The sequence below is a fragment of the Callithrix jacchus genome, chromosome 4 (assembly GCF_049354715.1).
Source record: "Callithrix jacchus isolate 240 chromosome 4, calJac240_pri, whole genome shotgun sequence".
NCBI classification, from domain to species: Eukaryota; Metazoa; Chordata; class Mammalia; order Primates; family Cebidae; genus Callithrix; species Callithrix jacchus.
Genome location: NC_133505.1, coordinates 70,647,294 through 70,670,170, shown reverse-complemented (window position 1 = coordinate 70,670,170; position 22,877 = coordinate 70,647,294). Strand labels below are relative to the sequence as shown.

Genomic DNA, 22,877 nt, shown 5'->3' with positions numbered 1-22,877 from the left:
ATCTAAGGAGCTCTTGAAACGTACTAATGCTGAACTCCCACTCCAGAACAATCAGACTGGAATTGTAGTGAGGACACAGAGGACCTTTAGAGATTCCCTAAATGCTTTTTATGTGCAGATTGAGAACTGCTATCTACTGTTATAACCAAATTAGTTCACATACTTCAGTGTTTGCATCATTTTTACACTTGATATTCCTTTGTCTCATAGTAGGAATAATGGTTTCATATGTTTGGTTATTTTTAAATATCAAACTCCTTTTGAGAACTAAAAACTTCTAAGCACAACATATTCACAGTGATGAAATAGCACACGTATTTTTGGGGGAAAATGGAAGGAATAATGGCAAGTCAAATTGCTCATGGATAAATCAACTTTGAGCAAATATAGTGAATTTTATGAATGGCAGTGAAATAACAAATAAATGTTTTAGAAAATGGGTGGTGTAAATACAAAGTTAAAAATACTCATAGATAACTTAGCACAAGGTAATTATCTTCAAAACAATGTGTGCATATTTAATCATTATCTCTTCCTGAATTGCTGGTCAGAATTTACTGAATATAGCTAATTATTAAAAAAATAAAAATTATTTGACACCTACATTGGAGAACCTAAATAACCTGGCCTGTCCAATGGAAAAGAAGCAGTGTGATAATGCAGTCTGAATGAATGTTTAAGTAAAGCAACCTAAACTCGTTTTGAATTTCGAAGTGAAGATTCAGCAGTAAAACTTCAAGTTTGCAGGACAAAACAGAAGTTTAAATACATGAAAAAAATATGTAAATAGAATTATACTTTTTATGTACTACAAAATTCCTTCTTATTTCTTCTGGTAATTGCCATTAAGATCTTCTATTATGTTTTCCTCATAAAATATAAAATGTAATTGAAGAGGAACTTAAAAATCATGCTGATAAGTTTGCATGGGTGCATTAATTTTACCAGCAGGAAAATTATTTTAATTAAGGGATTTTTCTAACAACTAAATGAAGTGTCTTACACGCCCAATCAATTCTTGCCAATATGATTGCTCTACAGAGAAGGGATGGTAATTAATTAGAAGAAGCCCCTTCAAGGACAATTGGTTGACAGTGCACAACTTGAGAAAGAGCTGACATGCATTGTTTCTTTTCAATGTCATCATCTATGTTCATTATGTGTATTATTAGATTTGAGGAAAGGAGCTACTGACAGAGTGGATAAAGAGTTGTGAAATGATGTAAGATAATATGAATCATGCTTAAGAAAAGATAAAACCCTAGCTATAAAAGGAAATAAGGCAGAGAAATTCTTTTGAATCTCTTTCTTCTTAAAGCATGTCATTATTGCTGTTTGCTTACCTAAGTTAAACATACACAGTTAAAACATTTAACATATACTAGTGAACTTATTTCCAAATGAATAGTGATTGCTGCATTTACGAGTTAATATCGCAAACTAATACTTACTTTGAAAGTTTTATTTTTTTTCTTTTTAAAATAAAGGATCTTACTTCTGTTAGAAGACCTTACAGGATATTATTATACATTACTTTTTAAATTTTAAACAATTATTGTGAAAATAGGAAATATTATATCACCAAAGCAATCTTTATCAAAAGCCATTTTTCTTAGTATATTGTTCTACCTTCAAGTTTTCTTTTGTCAAATCCCTGCTATTTATATATCTATTAGGAATTTTACAAACTTTAGTTTTAATTTTTAGTTTTAATCTTTAGTTGCGAAATATGTAAAAATCTGAGTATTAAAAAATAATTATGGTTTAGTGCTTTTCATTTATGTCACATATGTTTTCATTGCATTTTTTACTGCATTTTAGGTTTTGGGGGACACGTGCAGAACATGCAAGATAGTTGCATAGGTACACACGTGGCAGTGTATTTTGCTGCGTTCCTCCCCTTCATCCACATTTGGCATTTCTTCCCATGCTATCCCTCCCCAGCTCCCCGCTCCCGCTGTCCCTCCCCTATTCCCCCCAATAGACCCCAGTTTGTAGTACTCCCTTCCCTGTGTCCATGTGTTCTTATTGTTAATCACCCGCCTATGAGTGAGAATATGCAGTATTTCATTTTCTGTTCTTGTGTCAGTTTGCTGAGAATGATGTTCTCCAGATTCATCTATGTCCCTACAAAGGACACAAACTCATCATTTTTGACTGCTGCATAATATTCCATGGTGTATATGTGCCACATTTTCCCAGTCCAGTCTATCATCGATGGGCATTTGGGTTGGTTCCAGGTCTTTGCTATTGTAAACAGTGCTGCATTCATACATGCTTTGAAAGAGAATTCATAAACAGAGCAAAGATAATTATATGGAAGAAAATATTTTCTATAAACAAGAATTAAAATGTTAAAATGCCTAGGACTAAAATTAACAAAAATATGCAACTTCTACATGGAGAAAATTTTAGATATTGCCATAATATAGGTGCATGCATACATAATCTAAAAGAAAATTCTAAAGATATATTATGCTGTAGCTACTATTATTCTTAATAGTTTTTTCTTTCAACTTTCATACAAATTTATTAGTGATTTAGATACTACCATATAGTATTTGAGTATTCTGAATTTGACATTGTTTCCTTTTTCCAGTAAGTTTTATACTTTCAGAAGTTTGTCACACAAGTGTGATAATTATGTGAGGTAACACATATGTTAATTAGCTAGATTTGATAATTCTACAGTGTATACATAATTCAAAATATCATGTTGTATATTATAAATACATACAATTTCATTTGTAAATTTAAAATAATAATAACCTACCTTTAGAAAACTTATATCATATAAAAATATTAGAGAATGTTGGAGAAATGCTTTGTAAATTTGGATGGGAGAAGAATGAAACTAAACCTTTATCTCCCACCATATACAAAAAGCAAATTGAAATGGATTAAAGACTTACATCTAAGACCTCCTCTAGCTGTGAAACTACTAAAAGAAAACACTGGGGAAACTCTGCAATACATTGTACCAGGCAAAGATTTCTTGAGCAATACCCCACAAGCACCAGTAATCAAACCACAGATAGACAAATGGAGTCACACCAAGTTAAAATGCTTCTGTAGAGGAAAGGAAACAATCAACTAAGACAAAACTCACAGAATGGAAGATCACATTTGCAAACTATCTATCTGACAAGGGACTAATAACCAGAATACAGAAGAAGCTCAACCAAATCTACAAGAATAAAATAATAATATTATTTTTAGAAATGGGGAAAAGATCCCCTCCCACATGGTGGGAACTCCCTCTGGGATTTCCCCTCTGGAATCCCCTTCCACACTCTTCGTGGAAACCTTTCTCTTCTCCTTTCCTTCTCTTTTCTCTACCTAAATAAAATCACTTTTCGGCAAAAGAATAAAGAAAAAAAAATGGGGAAAAGATATGAATAGACATTGCTCAAAAGAAGGCATGCAAATAGCAAACAGGCATACGAAAATGTGCTCAACATTATTGATCATCAGAGAAATGCAAATCAAAACAAATATGAGATGTCATCTCACCCCAGTGCAAAGAACAGGCAATAACAAATGCTAGCAAGAATATATAGAAAAGGGAATTCTTGTACACTGTTGATAGGAATGTAAATTAGTACAATCACTGTGGAGAACAGTTTGGAGGTTCCTAAAATTACTAAAAATAGAACTGCCATATTATCCAGCGATCCCACTGCTAGGTATACACTCCAATGAAAAGCGATCAGCATATCGAAGAGATATCTGCACTCTTAGGTTTACTGCAGCGCTATTCACAATAGCCAAGATTTGGAAGCAACCTGGATGTCCATCAACAGAGGAATGAGTAAGGGAAATGTGGTGTATTTACCCAATGGAATACTATTCAGATATATATATATATATATATATATCTGTCATTTGCAACAACCTGGATGGAACTAGAGGTCATTATGTCAAGTGAAATAAGCCAGGCACGGAAAGCCAAATTCACATGTTCTCACTTATTGTAGAAGCTTAAAATTAAAACAATAGAACTCATAGAGGTGGAGAGTAGAATGATGATTACCAGAGGTTGGGAAGGGTAGTGAAGGTGGATGGAAGTGCGGATAGTTAATGGATACAAAACTATAATTAGATAGAATGGATAAGACCTAAGATAGCACACCAGGGTGACTACAGTCAATAATAATTTAGTGTACATTTTTAAGTAACCAAAATAATACAATTGGATTGTCTATAACACAAAGGAAGGATAAATGCTCAAAGTGATGGATACACTATTTTCACTGAGGTAGTTGTTATGCATTGTATGCCTATAGCAAAGTATCTCATTTAACCCATAAATATATACACCTAATATTTACCCACAAAAATTAAAAGAGAAAAACCAAGAAAAAAAAATGGATGGGGAAGGTGTTTATAACTAATAATTAAATTATTAATGCCAGAAAGAAAAGACTGGTGAATTTTACTACAGGACAAGTAAAAATATCTGCTAAGAAAGTCATAGAAATCAAAATGCAAAAGAAACACTGCACAGACATTTCACTTCACAAAAGAAAGAAACCTGATAGGTAAATCACTAATATAAACATACAGTTTACATAAGAAGACATAGAGATTATAAATATATGGGGGAAATGCTGAGCTCTATTCATAATGCAATCAAAGCAAATTTAAAAAACACTGTAAGTATATAATTTTTCTCCTATTCTCCAGGAAAAAAATTGAGAGTTGGACAATTTAGTGACTATCCATTGCCAGCAATAATGTAAAATCACTATAATATCTAAATGGGATATTTTGCAATATCTGTCAATATTACAAATTACATACTGTTTGACCTAACCTGATCATTAAGGATACATCCTCATGCTAAACAATATATGTGTAATTTTATACCTGGTATCATTGATTATTAAAAGAAAGAATATATATAAATATGGAAATGAATTACTAAAATTACTATAAATAGAATTGCCATATTATCCAGCAATCCCACTGCTAGGTATATACTCAAATGAAAGAGAATCAGAATATTGAAGAGATAACACTCCCATGTTTGCTGCAGCACTATTCACAATAGTCAAGATTTGGAAGCAAGCTGGGTGTCCATCATCATCATCATCATCTAGAACTGAGATATATGATAAGGTGAAAGAAAGGAATGCAACAGTGTAGAATCATGTATATAATAGACAACGTTTTGATTCTTTATATTTAATTTGTGTTTATTTCTGTGAAAGACTTTTTTATGCTTTTTGCTTAGTGTTCTGAAATTTCACAATGTTGAGACTTTTACATAGTGTGTCTTCTTGTCTCTTTTTAAGCTCTTCTATTTGGAAACATTAGTCTTTAAATTTTTAGGAAGATTCTGTATTTTTTCTTCTAAAATGTTTCTCTTCTGTAGTTCCAATTACAAAAATTGAATATCACATCTCCTGAATTGATCCTCATTTTTTCATAATTTCTTTTCTCTCTCCTATTTTTATATTGCTTTATTTTCTGCACCATTCTCCCAGCTGAATATCTCAAAATGTGTGTTGAATTGTTAATTTGTTTGACTATATCTGTAATAATGTACGGCATGCTTTCATCTTTTAAATTGTACACATTTTGACATTCTGGGTTTCTTTTCCAATAAGGATAAAATAGTTTTGCTTCTCTCCCTAAAAGTGTTATAGCTTTGTTTAAATTTTCTTCTGTTTTGCATAGTGTCTCAGTTTTCTGCAAATACTGTTTATGATTATTTGTTCTTTTTTATTTGGAATCTTTCTGCCAAATGCGGGGTGATTGTATTTAATGGTGAGGATCTAAGAAGGCTGACTGGAAACTGACCATGCAAGGATGGACCTTGATGACTAGAGCTCTATGATAGGGTTGCAGGTTGGCAATTAGGCTTTTATTAGGGGACCCTCAAGGAGCTTGGTATCTTTAAGGCAGGAGCCCTTGAGATTAAACTCCTGAAAAAAAAAAAACCTCAGAAATTGTTTGTAGAGCTGAGGGAGGTGAGTGAGGGGTTAGAATAATAGTCTGGATAACTGACGGGACAGAGGCTCTGAGTGTCAACTAATCTTGTTTCCAGACCCCACCTTAGTACCAGAATTTGGTACTAAGAAGTTTTTCAAACGCTGAGCATCTGAAAATTTCTGCTAGGCCAATAAATTTTTTATAATTATGTCCTCTCATTTGTGTTTGGGCTGTAGCCTTTCTTCTAATTTAGTCAGTTTATCATTTTTAAATTATTTTTATGGGTTAAAATGTTTGCTTTATTTATTTGTCTACATTATCTCTTTTTTGAGGCTTTGGGTGACAGAGACAAAAATTTAAGGTTTAAATCCAAATGTTTAGTCGGATATATCATTATAAAAAACTTGATGCTAATAAATTGGACAATTTAAATGAAATGGATAAATTTCTAGAAAAATACTAGTTGGCAAAACTAACCAAATCATACATTTCAATTCTAAATAATCCTACAGTTTCTTAAATAACTGAATAAAATAGTTTTAAAAATCTTCCCACCAAAAAATACTTGAAATATGTGGCCTTCTATTATAGTTCTCCCAATTTTCAATAACGTAATCATTCTAATACTATATAAACTTGCAGGAAGAAAACTGAGGGAGGAACACATTTCAGTTAATTACATGGCACTAGCATAATCCTGTTTGAGTTAATTACTCTCAGCATGTTGAAGGTAGAAAATGTATTGACCTATCATTAAATTTACTTATATTTTCTTCTCTTCTATCTGATCTTCTGATAATCTCATCCATTGATTATTTTATTATTAATATAGCCATAATTTTCTACAATCTTAAAATTGTAAAAAGTCACATTACATACATAAGATTGAAGAGCTTTGGGATTTTCTGCTTAGTTCCTAGCTCCTTTTGATTTTCCAGTAATATGTGAGATTTCTTGGTGAGATATTCACATGGTAGGGAGATATCAGTTTATGAATTATCTCTAATTTACAATTCAGTTGTAAAATGAATAGCTTACATGATATTTTTCAAGAAATGATGCCTTGCAAGTCCCTAGATTTTAGATTTGTTAACTGTAAGCAGTCCTAAACTAGAGATATTTTACTAAAAGTTTCTATAGATAAATACTGTCCTCTAATAAATATTGTTTGTTTGTTTACTAGGAGATGTAGTCATGTTTATAAAAGGATTGGTTCAGGTCTCCTATGTTCTTATATTACCTCCATTAATGACCAATAACAGGTTCTCAGCCCAGCTTAATTAACTCATTTCTCCTACAATTCTGAGATTTACATTTTTTGTTTGTTTGGTTTTTCCTACAATTTCAAAATCTCTCATTCCCTAATTATCTGTCTACTATATATTTTATTCATCTTTTCATATAGATTTTTCAACAAATTTACCATAATAATTGTCCTTGTCTGATAATTCTAGGTCTGGACCTTACAATTTTAGTTTTCCTCTTGAATATAGGTGACATTCTCTTGAATATAGGTCACTTTTTCTTTCTTTTGGCATCTCTCCCTTTATTTTTGTTATAGGACATTTTTTTTTACAGTTTTAACATAGTTTCTTATAATTATTAATTGCAATTTAGTCAAAATTTGATTAGTTTTAAAAGTGAATTGGCCTGGGAGCTGTGTCTTCTTGTTGTAATGCTGTATTTCTCAGTCCATGTTTAAAATGAGAGTTGGGCTTTGAGGTCTCCTTCAAATTCAGTATCATATACATATAGGAACTTATTTTGTGGCAGATGTTGCCAAATTTATATTTTCAAGTACTTTGACCACAGTCTTTAAAAATTTATTGTGAATTCAGGTTTGTAAGAGTTTATTTAATTTTTCATATCTTTTTTTTTTAAAGAATCTGAAGGTGAAAAGTGCCAAAGGGTTATTGATGTCTATTTCTTTCTGGCTGCAAACTGCACTGAAGATGCAATCTATGTGAACATGCCTGAAGATATTAATAATTCATGTTGGTTCCCATGTGAAGGCACAAAAGAGGTAAGGTAAATTTATCTAGTTGCTTCTCATTTTTCTCTTTAGCTTGTAATTATCTGATTTTTAAAAAGTTAGAAATGTTTGGATTACAGATTCTTCAATATTCAAAATACATAGTTTGTGTAGTTCAAATATAACTTCATAAACAAGTATCCAACAGTCTACTTGGAAATTTATTTTTACTTCTTATATTTATAATATGGGAAGGTAAAAAAATTTGAAGAATCATTTTGTTCCTAGTCTTATTGTATTTTATTAATGTTATAATTTGCTGGCTGATTAAAACCTCTCAAATACAGTTGTGTTTATGCCACTTTTTGTTTATAGATCATAATGAAATGCGATTGTCTTTTGTGTATGTTTAAGTCTCTGAGAGATTTCCAATCTCTTACACCAGCAAAATATTGTTACAAAAATTTTTTAATGAAAATAATTTCTAATATCTAGGCAGTTCCATTTCTAAAAATTGTGAGGCCTATGGCAAGAATAAAAGAGTGATTCTCTTTTTATCCCCTCACCTCCATCTTATACAAATTAAGATGATATGTTTAATATGTAACAATAATTAAGAAATATTTAAGGATCTTAATTTTAAACAAATTATGAACTTTTTGTAAAAATGATTCAGGAATTTTCCAAAAAGTTAAAGAATTAACAAAGTATTTATAATCTATCATGTCTTGATACAATCTAATTTTGTGATTTTACAAAAGCCATATTTTAATTCTGTGATTTGTATAAATTTAAGTATAGATTCATAAGCACTTTTCTTTATGAATATATCCATTTACATGGAGTCGACCTTGTAAATACTAATACAAGTCACTATTTCCTTCAAATTCACCATGTAGAGGCATTACAACTAGAGGCAAAAAGACTTCAAATACCACAACCTCTGAAAGTATGCCCTCAAATGTATCTTGAAATATGTTTACAAGTAATAAATATATGAAGTAAGCATAATGCATTTTTACATGTATATATTTAGCCAAACACATGTACATCACTGTGATATAGATTACATTAAAGCTTTATCTTTAAGACATCTAGCTTTATCAGTATAGTTAAAATAATTATATGTTATAATACACTTAATATTTCAGTAACTGTAAACCTTTCTTAGGAACAAGCAAATCATATTTGTTGTTTTGTTATATATTTCTAGATCCTAATATTTTTTAATACTAATCACTAACTTTAAGTAAATTAGCCATTGCAAAGATATCAATCCAAGATCATTTTAGCTATTTTATTATTTTATGATTGTACATTTTAAATAACCTTAACACTTTTATCATAGGTAAAATAAACATAAATATATATCCCACAACTGCATTTGTACACCTTATTTTCATTCTATAAGGACAGGTGTAGTTTAAAACTATGTTTAGAGACTATATTTTTATATTTTTCTTATTTAGAAATTGTTCAGGTATCCAAAATAATTTTATTAACTTTATTAAGCATCTGTGTAAATTCTTAACATTGACTAAATATTTAGAAATTTCAAATGTACACCATCATGTTAAGATTTTATAATTTGTGGTATAATCAAGAAAACATTATAGTACATCAGTATAATGAAATTAGAAAGAATTCACAAGATTCAACCCTTTTAAATTATATCTGTTATTAAAATTTCAATTATATTAATATTGGATTTGTGTAATCATACTTTGAGAACATAATTATAGAATGTATCTCTTAAAGTTAAATTAAACCAGTCTAGTTTATCTAAAGTGTCATTTATTTAAAAAACTACATGAGTTATTTTTAAATAAACCTCTTTAGAATAAATAAAGGCATACATACTAATATAAATAAGCAAACTTTAGTATTTATGTATTTTGAAAAATCAAAACTTTAGGATTAAGCCATAGCTTTGTGGAGTCCAGTTTTCTTTTCAGCTAAAAGAGTAACAATATTACCCATACACATGAATGTTTTTCCTGATTTGTTAAAGTTTTGGCAAGAGAGAACATATAAATAAAGCAAAGTTAATCATTTCTTTTTATTGTAAATGTGGACTATCTGAAAAATAGTCCTTAGAATGTCCATATGTGATAATGACAGAAAAAATTTTTATGATCAATTAATTTCAAATTTTTCCTAAGCAAAAAAGAAAAGGAAAAAATGTGAAACATGAATACGTAAAGTTTATCAAGATTCAGGTAGACATAAAATTGTGATTGTTAAGATTGACTATCTCCCTTCTGCACAGTGTAGGAGATGCTTAAATACAGAAGAACCTATTTTCACACACACACAAGAACAAATCATTATAGATAATTTAAACAACTCACATACTTGACAATTCCACAGAGCAATATAATTAAAAATCTAGTGCTTATTAATCCCAGAAGCATGAAAATGAAAGAGAAGGTTTTGTGTAATACACACAGTAATCTCTCTATTAGACATACAGGACAGAGAATCTCCTCATGAGGATTTTTTCCTTTTTGTTCTATTGTATCTGTCAAATAAACAATCTTGTTCATGTCAAAATTTCCCCAGGGTGGTCTCTGCAATTTCATATTGTCCTTTGAGAAATTATACCAATTAGAGTGATAGGTACGTGGCTTACAATATGAAGGGATGAATGTGTGCTGTCCAGGCATAAAAGGCTGAGAAATACCCATGAAAACTTAGGTCAGCAAGTGTTTGTACAATGTCATGTCTCCAGCACATTCCAAAGATCAATCAATTTCAAATCAACTAAGAGTGTTTACAAGACTTTTAAAAATATGACAATAAAAAATGTTGCCCAAAGGAACACAAGAGTGATGTGACGGTCTGAATTCATCACCTATTTAGATCACTTGAATAATATAGTTATGATGTAGTTTCCTCTCCCAGCTGACTTCCTCTTACAGAGTCCCCTGAAAAAAGTGATGAAAATGGACAGTTTTCCTATTTATGTATAATTGAATTATATAGTCAAAGGATTCCTTAAAAAATGTTTTCTTATTCTTAAGAAACAAAAGAAACATAACATTTGTGAAGTTGATTAATAAAAATTGTAGTTTAGACTTGATAATGTACCTAAGGCAGTTTCACAGTTGGAGAGAATATCCAGTGGTCTCAGAGTGGTGCACTGGTTGCTATCCATCCTTGAGAGTGATGGAATTTCAGTGGTATCTTTGTGAAACTTTGGATTTGTTCACTTTTTATCCTCCAAAAGACCACCAAGCAATTCTGCTGATCAAAAAAAAAAACTAATTATTTTAGACTTATTTCAATAAGGGAAAACAGCACATTAGTATAGAGTTGTAGAGTTAGTAGTGCTGTAATCAGCTGGCGGGAGGACAGGGGCTCAGCCCCCTCCCTTTGCTGGACCGGGTGTGCCCAGGTTCTTGGGGTCACTTGCCCCAGCAATGAGGAAAGGGCCCTGGCAGCATGGTGAGCTTAACATTCAAGTAAATATGGGACCCAAAGAGTTTAGCAGAAAGTGATTTATTAGGCAGAAAGAGAAAAAGAGAGAGAGCTCCAACGCTGCCGGTTAGGGGGAATCCGAAGGGGATATCCGCACAGGTAGAGAGGGAAAGACAGCTCCCAAGTTGTAGGAGGGGATCTCAGAGAGGGAAATCCATATAGGAAAGGGGGCAGTGGAGTTTTAACCCTGAAGTTATTCCCCCACCCCCATTTATGTTGTTGTCCAATGAGAGGAGTTCTTTCAAACTTCCTCTGGAGTGATTGATCTTCGACTCTGATCCCAGATTAGTTGCTTGGGCCCACAACAGATCCCCCTCCTTCCAGAGCTATTTGCTGGCTTTTTAAACAAAGAGCTCACCTGGAATTTCTACCTAGCCTGCCTCTGGGAAAGTTAGTCAAAGAACTTTACATTTGAAACCCCTCTGGTCCCCAGATGGGGGCGTGGATGGAGGTATGGCTCTGGGAAATTCCTGCCTTTGAAACACAGGCAATTTTTCTTAACACAGCCCCTTAGCGCCTCAGATGGGAGACGTTGCGGAAAGATACTTATTTGGTGTACAACCTTGAGTCAGTTGTAGAGTGTATCTAGTGGGGATTGGTTAGAGTTTATGAATGAAAACTTTGTATTGATGGCACAATATTCTGAGAATCTTTAAATTGAGTCTTGATGTGCAAACTGTTAATATTTGTAAATAACTTATTTTCGTTGGTTTATAGTCTTACATTTCAGAAGCAAGTATTTCACGGAGTAAATAGTAAGTTATTCTTTCTTTTCCTCAGTATTTTAAAACATATGACAAAAAATTAGGTTTATTTTAGTTTTCATTATCAAAGACAGAAATTCCAAAAATGTTCTTTTATTTCTTTGTGTTAAAATGTGTCCCTTCTCTGACTGAGGTGCTCTTTTAAATGCAAATGCTTCTGGAAGGGAAACATATAAATATAAATGAGTTTATCTTGTTTTCTATACCCCTGTCACCAAAATGTTACAAAATTATATATTATTATGAGTTACTGGGAAGGGAAGGTGCTTTTCAAACAAAGTAGAAGAGATCATGGAGCACTAAAAGTTGGGATGTGAAAGGTTTTTACTAAGTTTATTTTATTTCAGAATTTATAACTAGGTCTTAATCCCCTATAAATTTAAACTTTAATTCATCCAGATATGATTTTTAAAATCTGTTCTCTTTTAATTAGCTAAATATATAGTCAAAATAGCCTTCCTCTTTCCTGCACATTGACTAAACTTCAGACAGGTTTCTTCTTGTCTATACGCCCCTACACTTCTTTATTCCTATAACATGTACTTTAAAAACTTTGCAGGTGTAAATTATGGAAATGTATGTAAATCTTCTTCCAGCTGCTTTCCAGTTTAAGGATGCAGGGATGTCTTTATCAAGGACCATGGAACCATGTCTCTGAACTGTAAATATCAAAAAAATTAGTACTCTTACTGCCCAGTCTACTTTACAGAAGGCCTGCTCACAGAACAAACTTTTTGCAAACTCAATAATAATTGAATCTGCTTGACACATTCCATCGATCATACTCTTCTCTAGTGACCTCCAGTACAACAGTCTCCCCTTTAACTGCAGGGATACTTTCCAAGACCCTAATGTGTGCCTGAAACTGTGAATATACTATAGTTTTTCCTATACACGTATACCTATGATGAAGTTTAATTTATAAATTAGGCATAATAAGAAATTAACAACAAATAATATAGAACAATTAGTGCACTATAATAAAAGTTATATGACTATGGTCTCTCTTTTCAAGATAACTTACTAAACTATGGTCACATATTTTTAAACCATGGTAACTGAAAGGATAGAAAGTGAAACCAACAATAAGTGAGGACTGCTGTCATTTTTTATTAGTTTAAGTTGGCAGTTAAAATCCCTCCTGCTGTCTGTTTTTGAAAAATTGAGTTTAGTTTTTCTCCCCTATTTTAATAGTCTTTAATAAAATTTAATTACCTATTTAACTTTGGCTCAATTTTTATCTTGACAGGTATTATTTTAAGGATCCAGCTTGCTACATATCATGATTAAGAAAAGTCGTTTTCACCTGTGATGTCACTTTATTTATCTATTTAATAACAAGGGTCAAAAAGAGGCAAAATAAATGCCATATATTAGATTTTATAGAGGTTTTTCCCCAGAGTCCTTTGCCAATGACCGTATGTACTAATATAATATGGGTAGGACAAGATAATTTATAGAAAATTACATGATATTCCCTGAAATGATAGCTAGCATTATTTAACTAGCATTGTTTACTTACCTATGCAGAACATTTTCTGTAAGTATGTTATAAATATCCTTCATGTAGTTAATTTCTCTACAAAAGAAGTAACTTTTTGGTAATAATATCGTTATGTATATACATTACTAGTACTTAATTCTCAAAAAGGAAATTCCGAGCAGTTTGTTACTTCTATTTCCTTTGGGAGGAAAAGATCTTCCACTGTCCAGAATCATGATTTTATTACATTCCTTCTTCAGGTAAACATTTTAAAATATCTAGAATAAAACCTCAAATTTAACTTTTGTGTATTTTGTAATATTGGGGTTTTTGTGCAAAACGTAGTAATTAATTATATATTTTATGTGCATGATAGATATACGATTGACCTGTGAATAATGCAGGGGTTAGGGTTGCCAACCCCTATACAGTCCAAAAGTGTGTAAAATGTTCAATTTAACGTTTGATAGAGTATTTTGTATAAATTTTTTAATATTCCTTTAAGCAGATTTTTGATTCTCTATATATACAAAGTTGAGAAATCTTTTCTCTGATATAGAAGGTAGATTCAAGTTTCTACTACGTGTCTACTGATATAATTTACTTTCTTACTAATTTTTGTGGGAGACTTCTTCGTATCTACAAATTTAATTATAGAAAGCCAGAATTCTAGTAGAAGTCTAGACTATCTGAACAGATGAAAAATCATGTTGAAATCCCAAATTATTTTTTATGGCCAGAAATTACTTGCAATAGTTTTTAGATATAGTAAATAACTGCAGTATAAAATAATTCACCACCTTTCCCATTTAATAAAAGTGTCTCAACTAGAGTGTTAGATATAATTTAAGTGTTAATATCAGACCCCTTAGACAAAGTCTTGTGTGGTTTTGAGGTATAGCCAAAAGGAAAGCTAATTATTCAACTTTTAATTATTTCAGATTTTCTTAAATACCAGTAATAATTATTTTGAAAATAAAATGAAAGGAAAAGCATATAGTTATATGAAACAAGTCTATCCTATTCAGAATTCTGTAGTAATATTCCTTGTTAAAGTATTGCTTTTTCAGTATTTTTTTTTTTTTTAATTTTTTATTGGATTATAGGTTTTGGGGTACATGAGCAGAGCATGCAAGACAGTTGCGTAGGTACACACATGGCAGTGTGCTTTGCTTTTCTTCTCCCCTTCACCCACATTTGGCATTTCTCCCCAGGCTATCCCTCCCCACCTCCCTCTCCCACTGGCCCTCCCCTTTTCCCCCCAATAGACCCCAGTGTTTAGTACTCCCCTTTCTGTGTCCATGTGTTCTCATTTTTCATCACCCACCTATGAGTGAGAATATGCGGTGTTTCATTTTCTGTTCTTGTGTCAGTTTGCTGAGGATGATGTTCTCCAGATTCATCCATGTCCCTACAAACGACACGAACTCATCATTTCTGATTGCTGCATAATATTCCATGGTGTATATGTGCCACATTTTTCCAATCCAGTCTATTATCAATGGGCATTTGGGTTGATTCCAGGTCTTTGCTATTGTAAACAGTGCTGCAATGAACATTCGTGTACATGTGTCCTTATAGTAGAACGATTTATAGTCTTTTGGATATATACCCAGTAATGGGATTGCTGGGTCAAATGGAATTTCTATTTCTAAGGCCTTGAGGAATCGCCACACTGTCTTCCACAATGGTTGAACTAATTTACACTCCCACCAACAGTGTAAAAGTGTTCCTTTTTCTCCACATCCTCTCCAGCATCTGTTGTCTCCAGATTTTTTAATGATCACCATTCTAACTGGCGTGAGATGGTATCTCAATGTGGTTTTGATTTGCATCTCTCTGATGACCAGTGACGATGAGCATTTTTTCATATGATTGTTGGCCTCATATATGTCTTCTTTCGTAAAGTATCTGTTCATATCCTTTGCCCACTTTTGAATGGGCTTGTTTGTTTTTTTCCTGTAAATCTGCTTGAGTTGTTTGTAAATTCTGGATATCAGCCCTTTGTCAGATGGGTAGACTGCGAACATTTTTTCCCGCTTTTTCAGTATTTTATGATATATTATTTTATAATATAGACTTCTAATAATTAAAAATATACTGGGAATTTGAAGTTTTGGTGTTTGGTATTTTCTAATTATATTTAAGGTACAGAAATAATATATTATGCATTTTCCATAAAGAATATTTTAAAAATTAGCAAATTTTGAATAAGGCTTATAAGCTAGAAAATACAGTTTTGTAGCCAAGTCAACTTTCTAACCTTGGTAATTTTTCTGAGGTAACAAAAGAGAATAATCTCATTTGTAAAAGAAATACACAGTAAGTTATAATGTTCAATATAGTCTCAAATCTCAGGAAGGCAAACTACCTATAGATATATATAAAGATAGAATAAGAAAGCATTGTCATAAAATGCTAATTTTTTTGCTTCGTATATGAGTGTTAAGTTTGTAAGCCTATTATAATAGTGCTCTTTTAATTGAAAAAAAAACTTTACAACTAATATCCTGCGACTATAGAAAATCATTACATACTCAAACAGAAATAAAGGCCTCTCTGAGTCACAAACATGTAGACATATAGACACAGAGAAAACTTACAGCTTCAGTTGTAATATTTTAGACTTGGGACAAGGATAAATAACACTTGATTATCTGTCCATGTCAAAGAACTATTCTCCTTCCTAATAGATTTGACTTTCTTACTTGTTTTGAACTCTATGTAGAAAGTGAAAAGACCGATTCTCATTTGATTCTTATTCAATAGAAAGTAAATCTCTATGAACCATTGGTCTATTTAGATATCACTAAAGGGTCAGACCATGAAACAAAAATTCCTAATCATTGTTGCTACAGATGGAAAATAACTTGTTGGCCAAGAACCAAAACCAAAAAAATATATGAAAATATGCAGAGAATTTTTTAAAGATAGTAAAGTTTCATTGTTATTTGAATTTACCTCTAGGAATTAGGAATATATGTATATGTAAAAATATAAATATATACTTGTGTTTAACACTCCATAAGAAGTGTACTTCTCTCCGACAGTTTACCTAACCATCAGATAAATCCACTGGGCATATCTGTGAAAGACTTCCAAAGCTGTTAAAAAATATAAATACAATTGTTGATAAAACATAGCATCATGACATCATGAAAATATTAAACGTATGTAAAATATATTGTTTGATTAACTTTTAATAAGAGAATTAGTAAAGTTTTACTGTCAGTTCAAAGAAGAAACCAAGTAAACCACTGAAGGAGAAAAACTATTTAGCAAAACCAAAATTAGATTTTTCCATGGATCTATCAATACAATGCTATTTTCATCAGATCAGTTAACATTTAAACAATGTCTATAAAAATTTGATTAAAATACAATGAATTTTTAAATTGTCTAATAGATGTATATATATTCAGTACATATATATACATAAATATGCACATATATATATTTCTGTCACAATTTGTGTAAACAGTTTGACTATTGAAAATGATTTTGATATAAATCAAAACTGATTTTTTTAACCTTTGCTAAAGGAACACATTATTTCAACACATAAATGAAAGCTTGAAATCCTTGAAATGATTGTGTCATCCAAAAGACTACCCAGAAGACTAAATGGTAGAAAGAAGGGTTTATTTGTGATATCAATTTGCTAACTGGGTGTGTTAGTTCATTCTTACACTGCTATGAAGAACTACCTGAGATGGGGTGATTTATAAAGAAAAGAGGTTTAATTGACACACAGTTCCACAGGCTGTACAGGAGGCATGGCTAGGAGGCCTCAGAAAACTTACAATCATGGCGGAAAGTGAAGGGGAAGTGAGCATGGTCTTCACATGACAGCAGGAGAGAGAATTAAGGAAGAGATGCTGCATACTTTTTAACAATCAGATCTCAGGAGAACTCAGTCAGTATTTGGATAACAGCAAGGGTGAAACTGCTTTCATGATCTAATTACCTCCCACCAGGCCCCACCTCCAACACTCAGGATCACAATTCAACATGAGGTTTGGGTGCAGAAACAAAGCTAAATAATGTAACTGGGAACAATTCATCTCTGATGTGGATGAAAGGTGCTTTCTTAGAAGTGGTGAAGGGCAGGGTGATTTTTGTGCCTGACGGGGTCTGTGTTACACAAGAGTCATACATATTTAGCAAGTCTGGGGAGAAAGCAATATGCATTTATGAGTGGGAGTCAAGCACATGCTCAATGAGTAAACATATATGTAACATACATCCCATATTCTCTTTGAAGCAGGCTTTAGCATTGAAATTAGGTAGAATTTGGCATTTTACATCAAAAAGTGAACTACAGGATGCAAAGACAGTTTGTGCTCTGTCTTTATAAACTGGCTGCAATTGGCTTGAGGACTACAATTGCTTATCAGAAAAGAGTGTTTGTAAGGTGATTTTGTCTGATAAGAGTTATGGTGGCCTTGGTTGTAAATCAAAGTTAGGAAGGAAATGACAGTTTGACTGATAGCTCTTATTAGGGAGTTTAGCAAAGGTGTGGTTTTTCTTGTATGTAGCTCCAGAAATTTAGGGAATTGCTGTACCAGCCAAGCTCTGAACCATTGGCCCATAGTTAACATTTGTTTCCTTAACCCTAGGTTTCGTCTTAGTAGACAGAGGGACATCTATTGTGGTCTCTCAGATCACAATTGTAATATTGTAGTATGTAATGGGAATTTTTTAACATTTTTATTTCTTTTTTGTTATAGATTTGTGCAAATGGATGCAGTTCTTTCCGTAAAGAAGACAGTCAAGAATATCAGTGTCTATGTTTTCTCAGATGGGCTGACAAGCTGTATCTGGAAAATACAACTGATGATCAAGAAAATGAGTATCAACATGAAGCTATTTGTAAAGATGAAATTAATAGACCCAGGTATTTATGCATCATTTGAGCATGTAACATTACCTATCAAAAAGTTATAATTACATTGATAAGTCATAATTGAACTGTTTAATTGTAACAATCTTTTTTTATTAAAATGATTGTAATTTCCACACCAAACACTTACATATACATATATGGTTATTATATGTTATGTTACATAATACATGTTATGTATAACAATGTTAGCACAATTTAAAAAAGGAAGAAGGAATAGATCTGTATAGAAATAACTTTTCTTTATCATTCTAAAATTGTTAGCATAAATTTGTGATAAATTCTGCTAAATTAAGGTATGTATGATTAGCTCCAGAGCAACTACTAAAAAAAAAAAACGTTTATATAATATAGTAAAAATAGCATTAACAAAATTAAAATGTTGCCCTCAGGGCCAGGCACAGTCACTCAAGTCTGTAACCTCAAGGTTTTGGGAGGCCAGGGCAGGAGAATAGCTTGAGACCAGGAGTTTGAGACCAGCCTGGGAAACACAGTGATAATCTGACTCTACAAAAAGTTTAAAAAATCGGTCAGACATGGTTGTTCACATCTGTAGACCTGCTACTTGGGAAGCAGAGGAAGAAGTATTTCTTGAGCCCAAGAGTTAGAAGCTGCAATAAGCTATGATTGTGCCACTGCACTCCAGACTGGGCAACAGAGTCTGAAAAAATAAATACAATAAAATGAAATATTGCCCTGGAGTAATATTTACTTAGTATGAAAGAAAATCGTATTAGAATAATTCAAATATAGAGAAAAATAGAGGTACAAAAGATATATGAGACACGTAGAAAACAAATAGTAAAATGACAGGCATAATTTTAAATGTTTCAAAAATATTTAAATTAAGTGACGAGAAATTCAATCAAAAGATAGGGATTTTTAGAGCGGCTGTTTTCTGATTCTGTGTATATGTATATATATGGTTTATGGGAGACACTTTAGATTCAAAGATACAAATAAGCTGAAAAAAAGCAATAAAAAATACATAATTCAAACTGTAACAAGAAGAAAACTGGAGAACCTATACTAACAGGAAAAAATAGGTATAAAAAGTGAAATAGTTACTAGAGAAAAATATGGATATTTTATAATTATAAAAAAGTCAAAATGTTCAGAAAAGGTAGTGATTACAAACATATATGTGTGCATGTATATGTATATGTATATGTATATGTATATGTATATGTATATGTATATGTATATGTATGTGTATGTGTGTATACACAACTAACAACATAGCCTCAAAATAATGAAGCTAAGAAAAGTAATTTAAGGGAGAAATAGTCAATTCAACAATGAGACTTAGAGACTCTAATAACCTACTTTCAATAGCAGATGTAATACTTGGTTGTAAGTCAACTAAGGTGTAGAAGATTTAAACAACATTATAGATCATCTAGGAGTAGCAGATAGCTATAAAACACATTACCCAACAAGAACAGAAAAACCTTCTTAAATGTACATGGCACATTTACCAGGATAGACCATATGCTATGCTATGCTATTAAAGGAGCTGTAATTTATTTCAAAAATTGAAATAATAAAATGAACATTATCTGATGAAAATTGAATGAGATTAAACATCAGAAAAAGTAAGTAACTTGGTAAACTTACAATTATATGGAATTTAAATAACACAATTTATATTTAAAAATGGATCAAAATAAAATTGAAAGAGTAATTAGGAAAGACTTTGAGATATTGAAAATGGATACCAAAACTCATGGGATGTGAGTGATACAGTGCTTGGAATAAAATTTGTAGCTGTAAATACCTCAGTAGCCTAAACTTCCACCTCAACACAATGGAAAAGAGAGAAAACTAAACCTAAATAATGTAAGTAGAAAGAAGGAAATCATAAACTAAGAGTAGAATTAATAAAATAAAATACAGATAAATAATAAAGACTATCAAAAAAATAAAAGTTCATTTTAAATGTTAACAAAATAAATATACTAAAATCAGGCATAAGAGATAAAACAGTACTGAAATTATAGAAATAAAAAAATATAATGCTTTACACCTAAATTTTAAAGTTTAGTTAACTTCAGTAAAATGGGAAATAGAAAAATACAAACTACTGCAATTGATTCAAGAAGAAATAGAAAATCTAACCTATAACAAGTGAAAATATTGAATCCAGTAATTAAACAAACTAACAAAAATTAACACTATGGAATGCCCAAGCCTAGATGACTTCACTGGGGCATTGTAACAAATATATAAAGCAAAATTAAGAGTAGTTATTCACCACCTCTTTCAAAAATAGAAGAGCAGGGAACATTTCCCAACTCATTTTATGAGGCCAATATTACAACAATACTACAACCTGACAAATCACAAGAAAACTATAGGCAAATATATGTTTTCAATTTAAACACAAGAACCCTCAACACAATGATATTACACCAAGTTCAGCAACATATGGAAAGGTTTATATAGCATAACCAAATGAGATTTATTATAAGAATATAAGGTTAATTTAATATCTTAAAAGCAACTAATGTAATTTACTGTATTAACAGAATAAATAAAAAAGAAAATACATAATAATGTAAATAGATGCAGGAAAAAAAGCATGTTGCAGAATTGTACAACTCTTTTTGACAAAAGCACTCAACAAATGAAGAATACAAGGGAACTTCCACAATCTGATAAGAGACATTTAAAAAAATAAGAAGAACGAAGAAACTTTACTAACATTATACTTATTGTTGAAAGACTGAAAGATTGGAATTGCAAACCAAAACCATGAGATAACACTTTACACCTACTTGTGTAGTCTAATAACAGATTTTCCATTTGACCCAGCAATTCTACTTGTAGTATATACTCAAAAAAAATGAACACATATATTCATACAAAATTTGTATGTGAATGTTTGCACAATTGTGAAAGATTAAAAAAGCTGAAATAACCTAAATGTCCATCAACTGATGAAGGAATAGATACAATTTGTTATATTCATACAATAAAATGTTATTCAGCAGTAATCAAAAATGAATTACTGTTACATGCTTTAATATAGATGAACATTGGAAGTATTTTGATAAGGAAAAGAAGAAAGTCACATAAGCAACATGTAGTGCTCCAGAATACTTGTTTAATGAAACATTTTTATTTATTAAGAAAATTACCCTTTGTTTTGTGATATAAGTTCATTTTTTTCTGATTTTGTAATTCTTTTTTGTTTGTCATCATTTTTTGACATCTAGAGAATCTTGGCATTTTTGCAATTGAAATTAGCAACACTTTAATGAGTTCTTGATACTGTTTTATAATTAATACTAACAATGGAGCTTAGAAAATTTTGCAGATACAAGTATTTTATATTAAATTAAGTTTCTCTATATCAGTTACAATATCTAGAAATTATATATATGATACCACCTGTTATAATGTCAAAAGATATGCAAAATCTTAGAATTAACAAAAGATGCTCTAATTCTCTGTTAAAAAGACCCTTTACATACCACTAAGCTCAGTGAAAAGAAAAAATTATATATACTCTAAATAAATGAAAATATAATGCAAAAACTTAAATATTAGGCCTTAAATTGGCTAAGATATTAATTCTTCCCAAATTGATTCACACATTTAATGCAATAAAAAATATTGTAGGTTATTTTAGAAACTATATATGTATATATTTATGAATAATGTTTTATAAATTATTAGGTCATCTTTGAAAATGAAAACTAATGGGGTGGGACTTCATGAACTATATATTATGACAGACTACAAAACCATGCCTTTAAAGGAAAAAAAATAATGGGTCAACAGAGAGCTGTGACAAAAATACAAGTATATATGTGGGATCCTGATATATAAGAAATTTGGCTATAATTTCAATTGAACATACAGCATTCTTTAGTAAATGGTATTGAGGACATGGCTTATTTTAAGACCCTAAATGAAACTGGATTATAACCTTAAACATTATATAAGAAGACTCTAAATATGTATAGGGATCTAAAAGTAAAGGTAAAATGATGCTATAAATGAAAGAAATGTAGAAAAATATCTTTGTGTTTTGGGGATGAATAAATTTTCCAATTAAACACAATTTATAAAGCAAAATAATGACAGTATTACAAATATCAACACTAATGATGGTGATGATGTTAACAGACACAAAGTTAATGAACAATGTATAAACATTTTTCTTTTAAAGTATATTTTAAATGGGTGCAGATTAAAATTCAAAATATAAATGATGTATTTCGCACAGGTCTGCACAATACTATTTTTTCCCTGAAATGTTCAAAAAATTTTCTGGGGATTTCTAAAATGTTTAATGAGCCAAAAATTTAAAAAAAAAATATTGCACCAGCC

The 22,877-nt window shown here is 31.2% G+C and overlaps 1 protein-coding gene across 1 annotated transcript in view; it reads left to right on the top strand.

Moving 5' to 3' along the window:
* EYS (EGF-like photoreceptor maintenance factor) overlaps nucleotides 1-22,877 on the top strand; it is a 1,911,700-nt gene that overhangs the window by 167,911 nt on the left and 1,720,912 nt on the right. Inside the window, exons 7-8 of the mRNA XM_035296026.3 lie at nucleotides 7,821-7,960; nucleotides 18,367-18,533. Coding sequence (XP_035151917.3) covers nucleotides 7,821-7,960; nucleotides 18,367-18,533 — 307 coding nt within the window. The remainder of the gene's footprint in view (nucleotides 1-7,820; nucleotides 7,961-18,366; nucleotides 18,534-22,877) is intronic.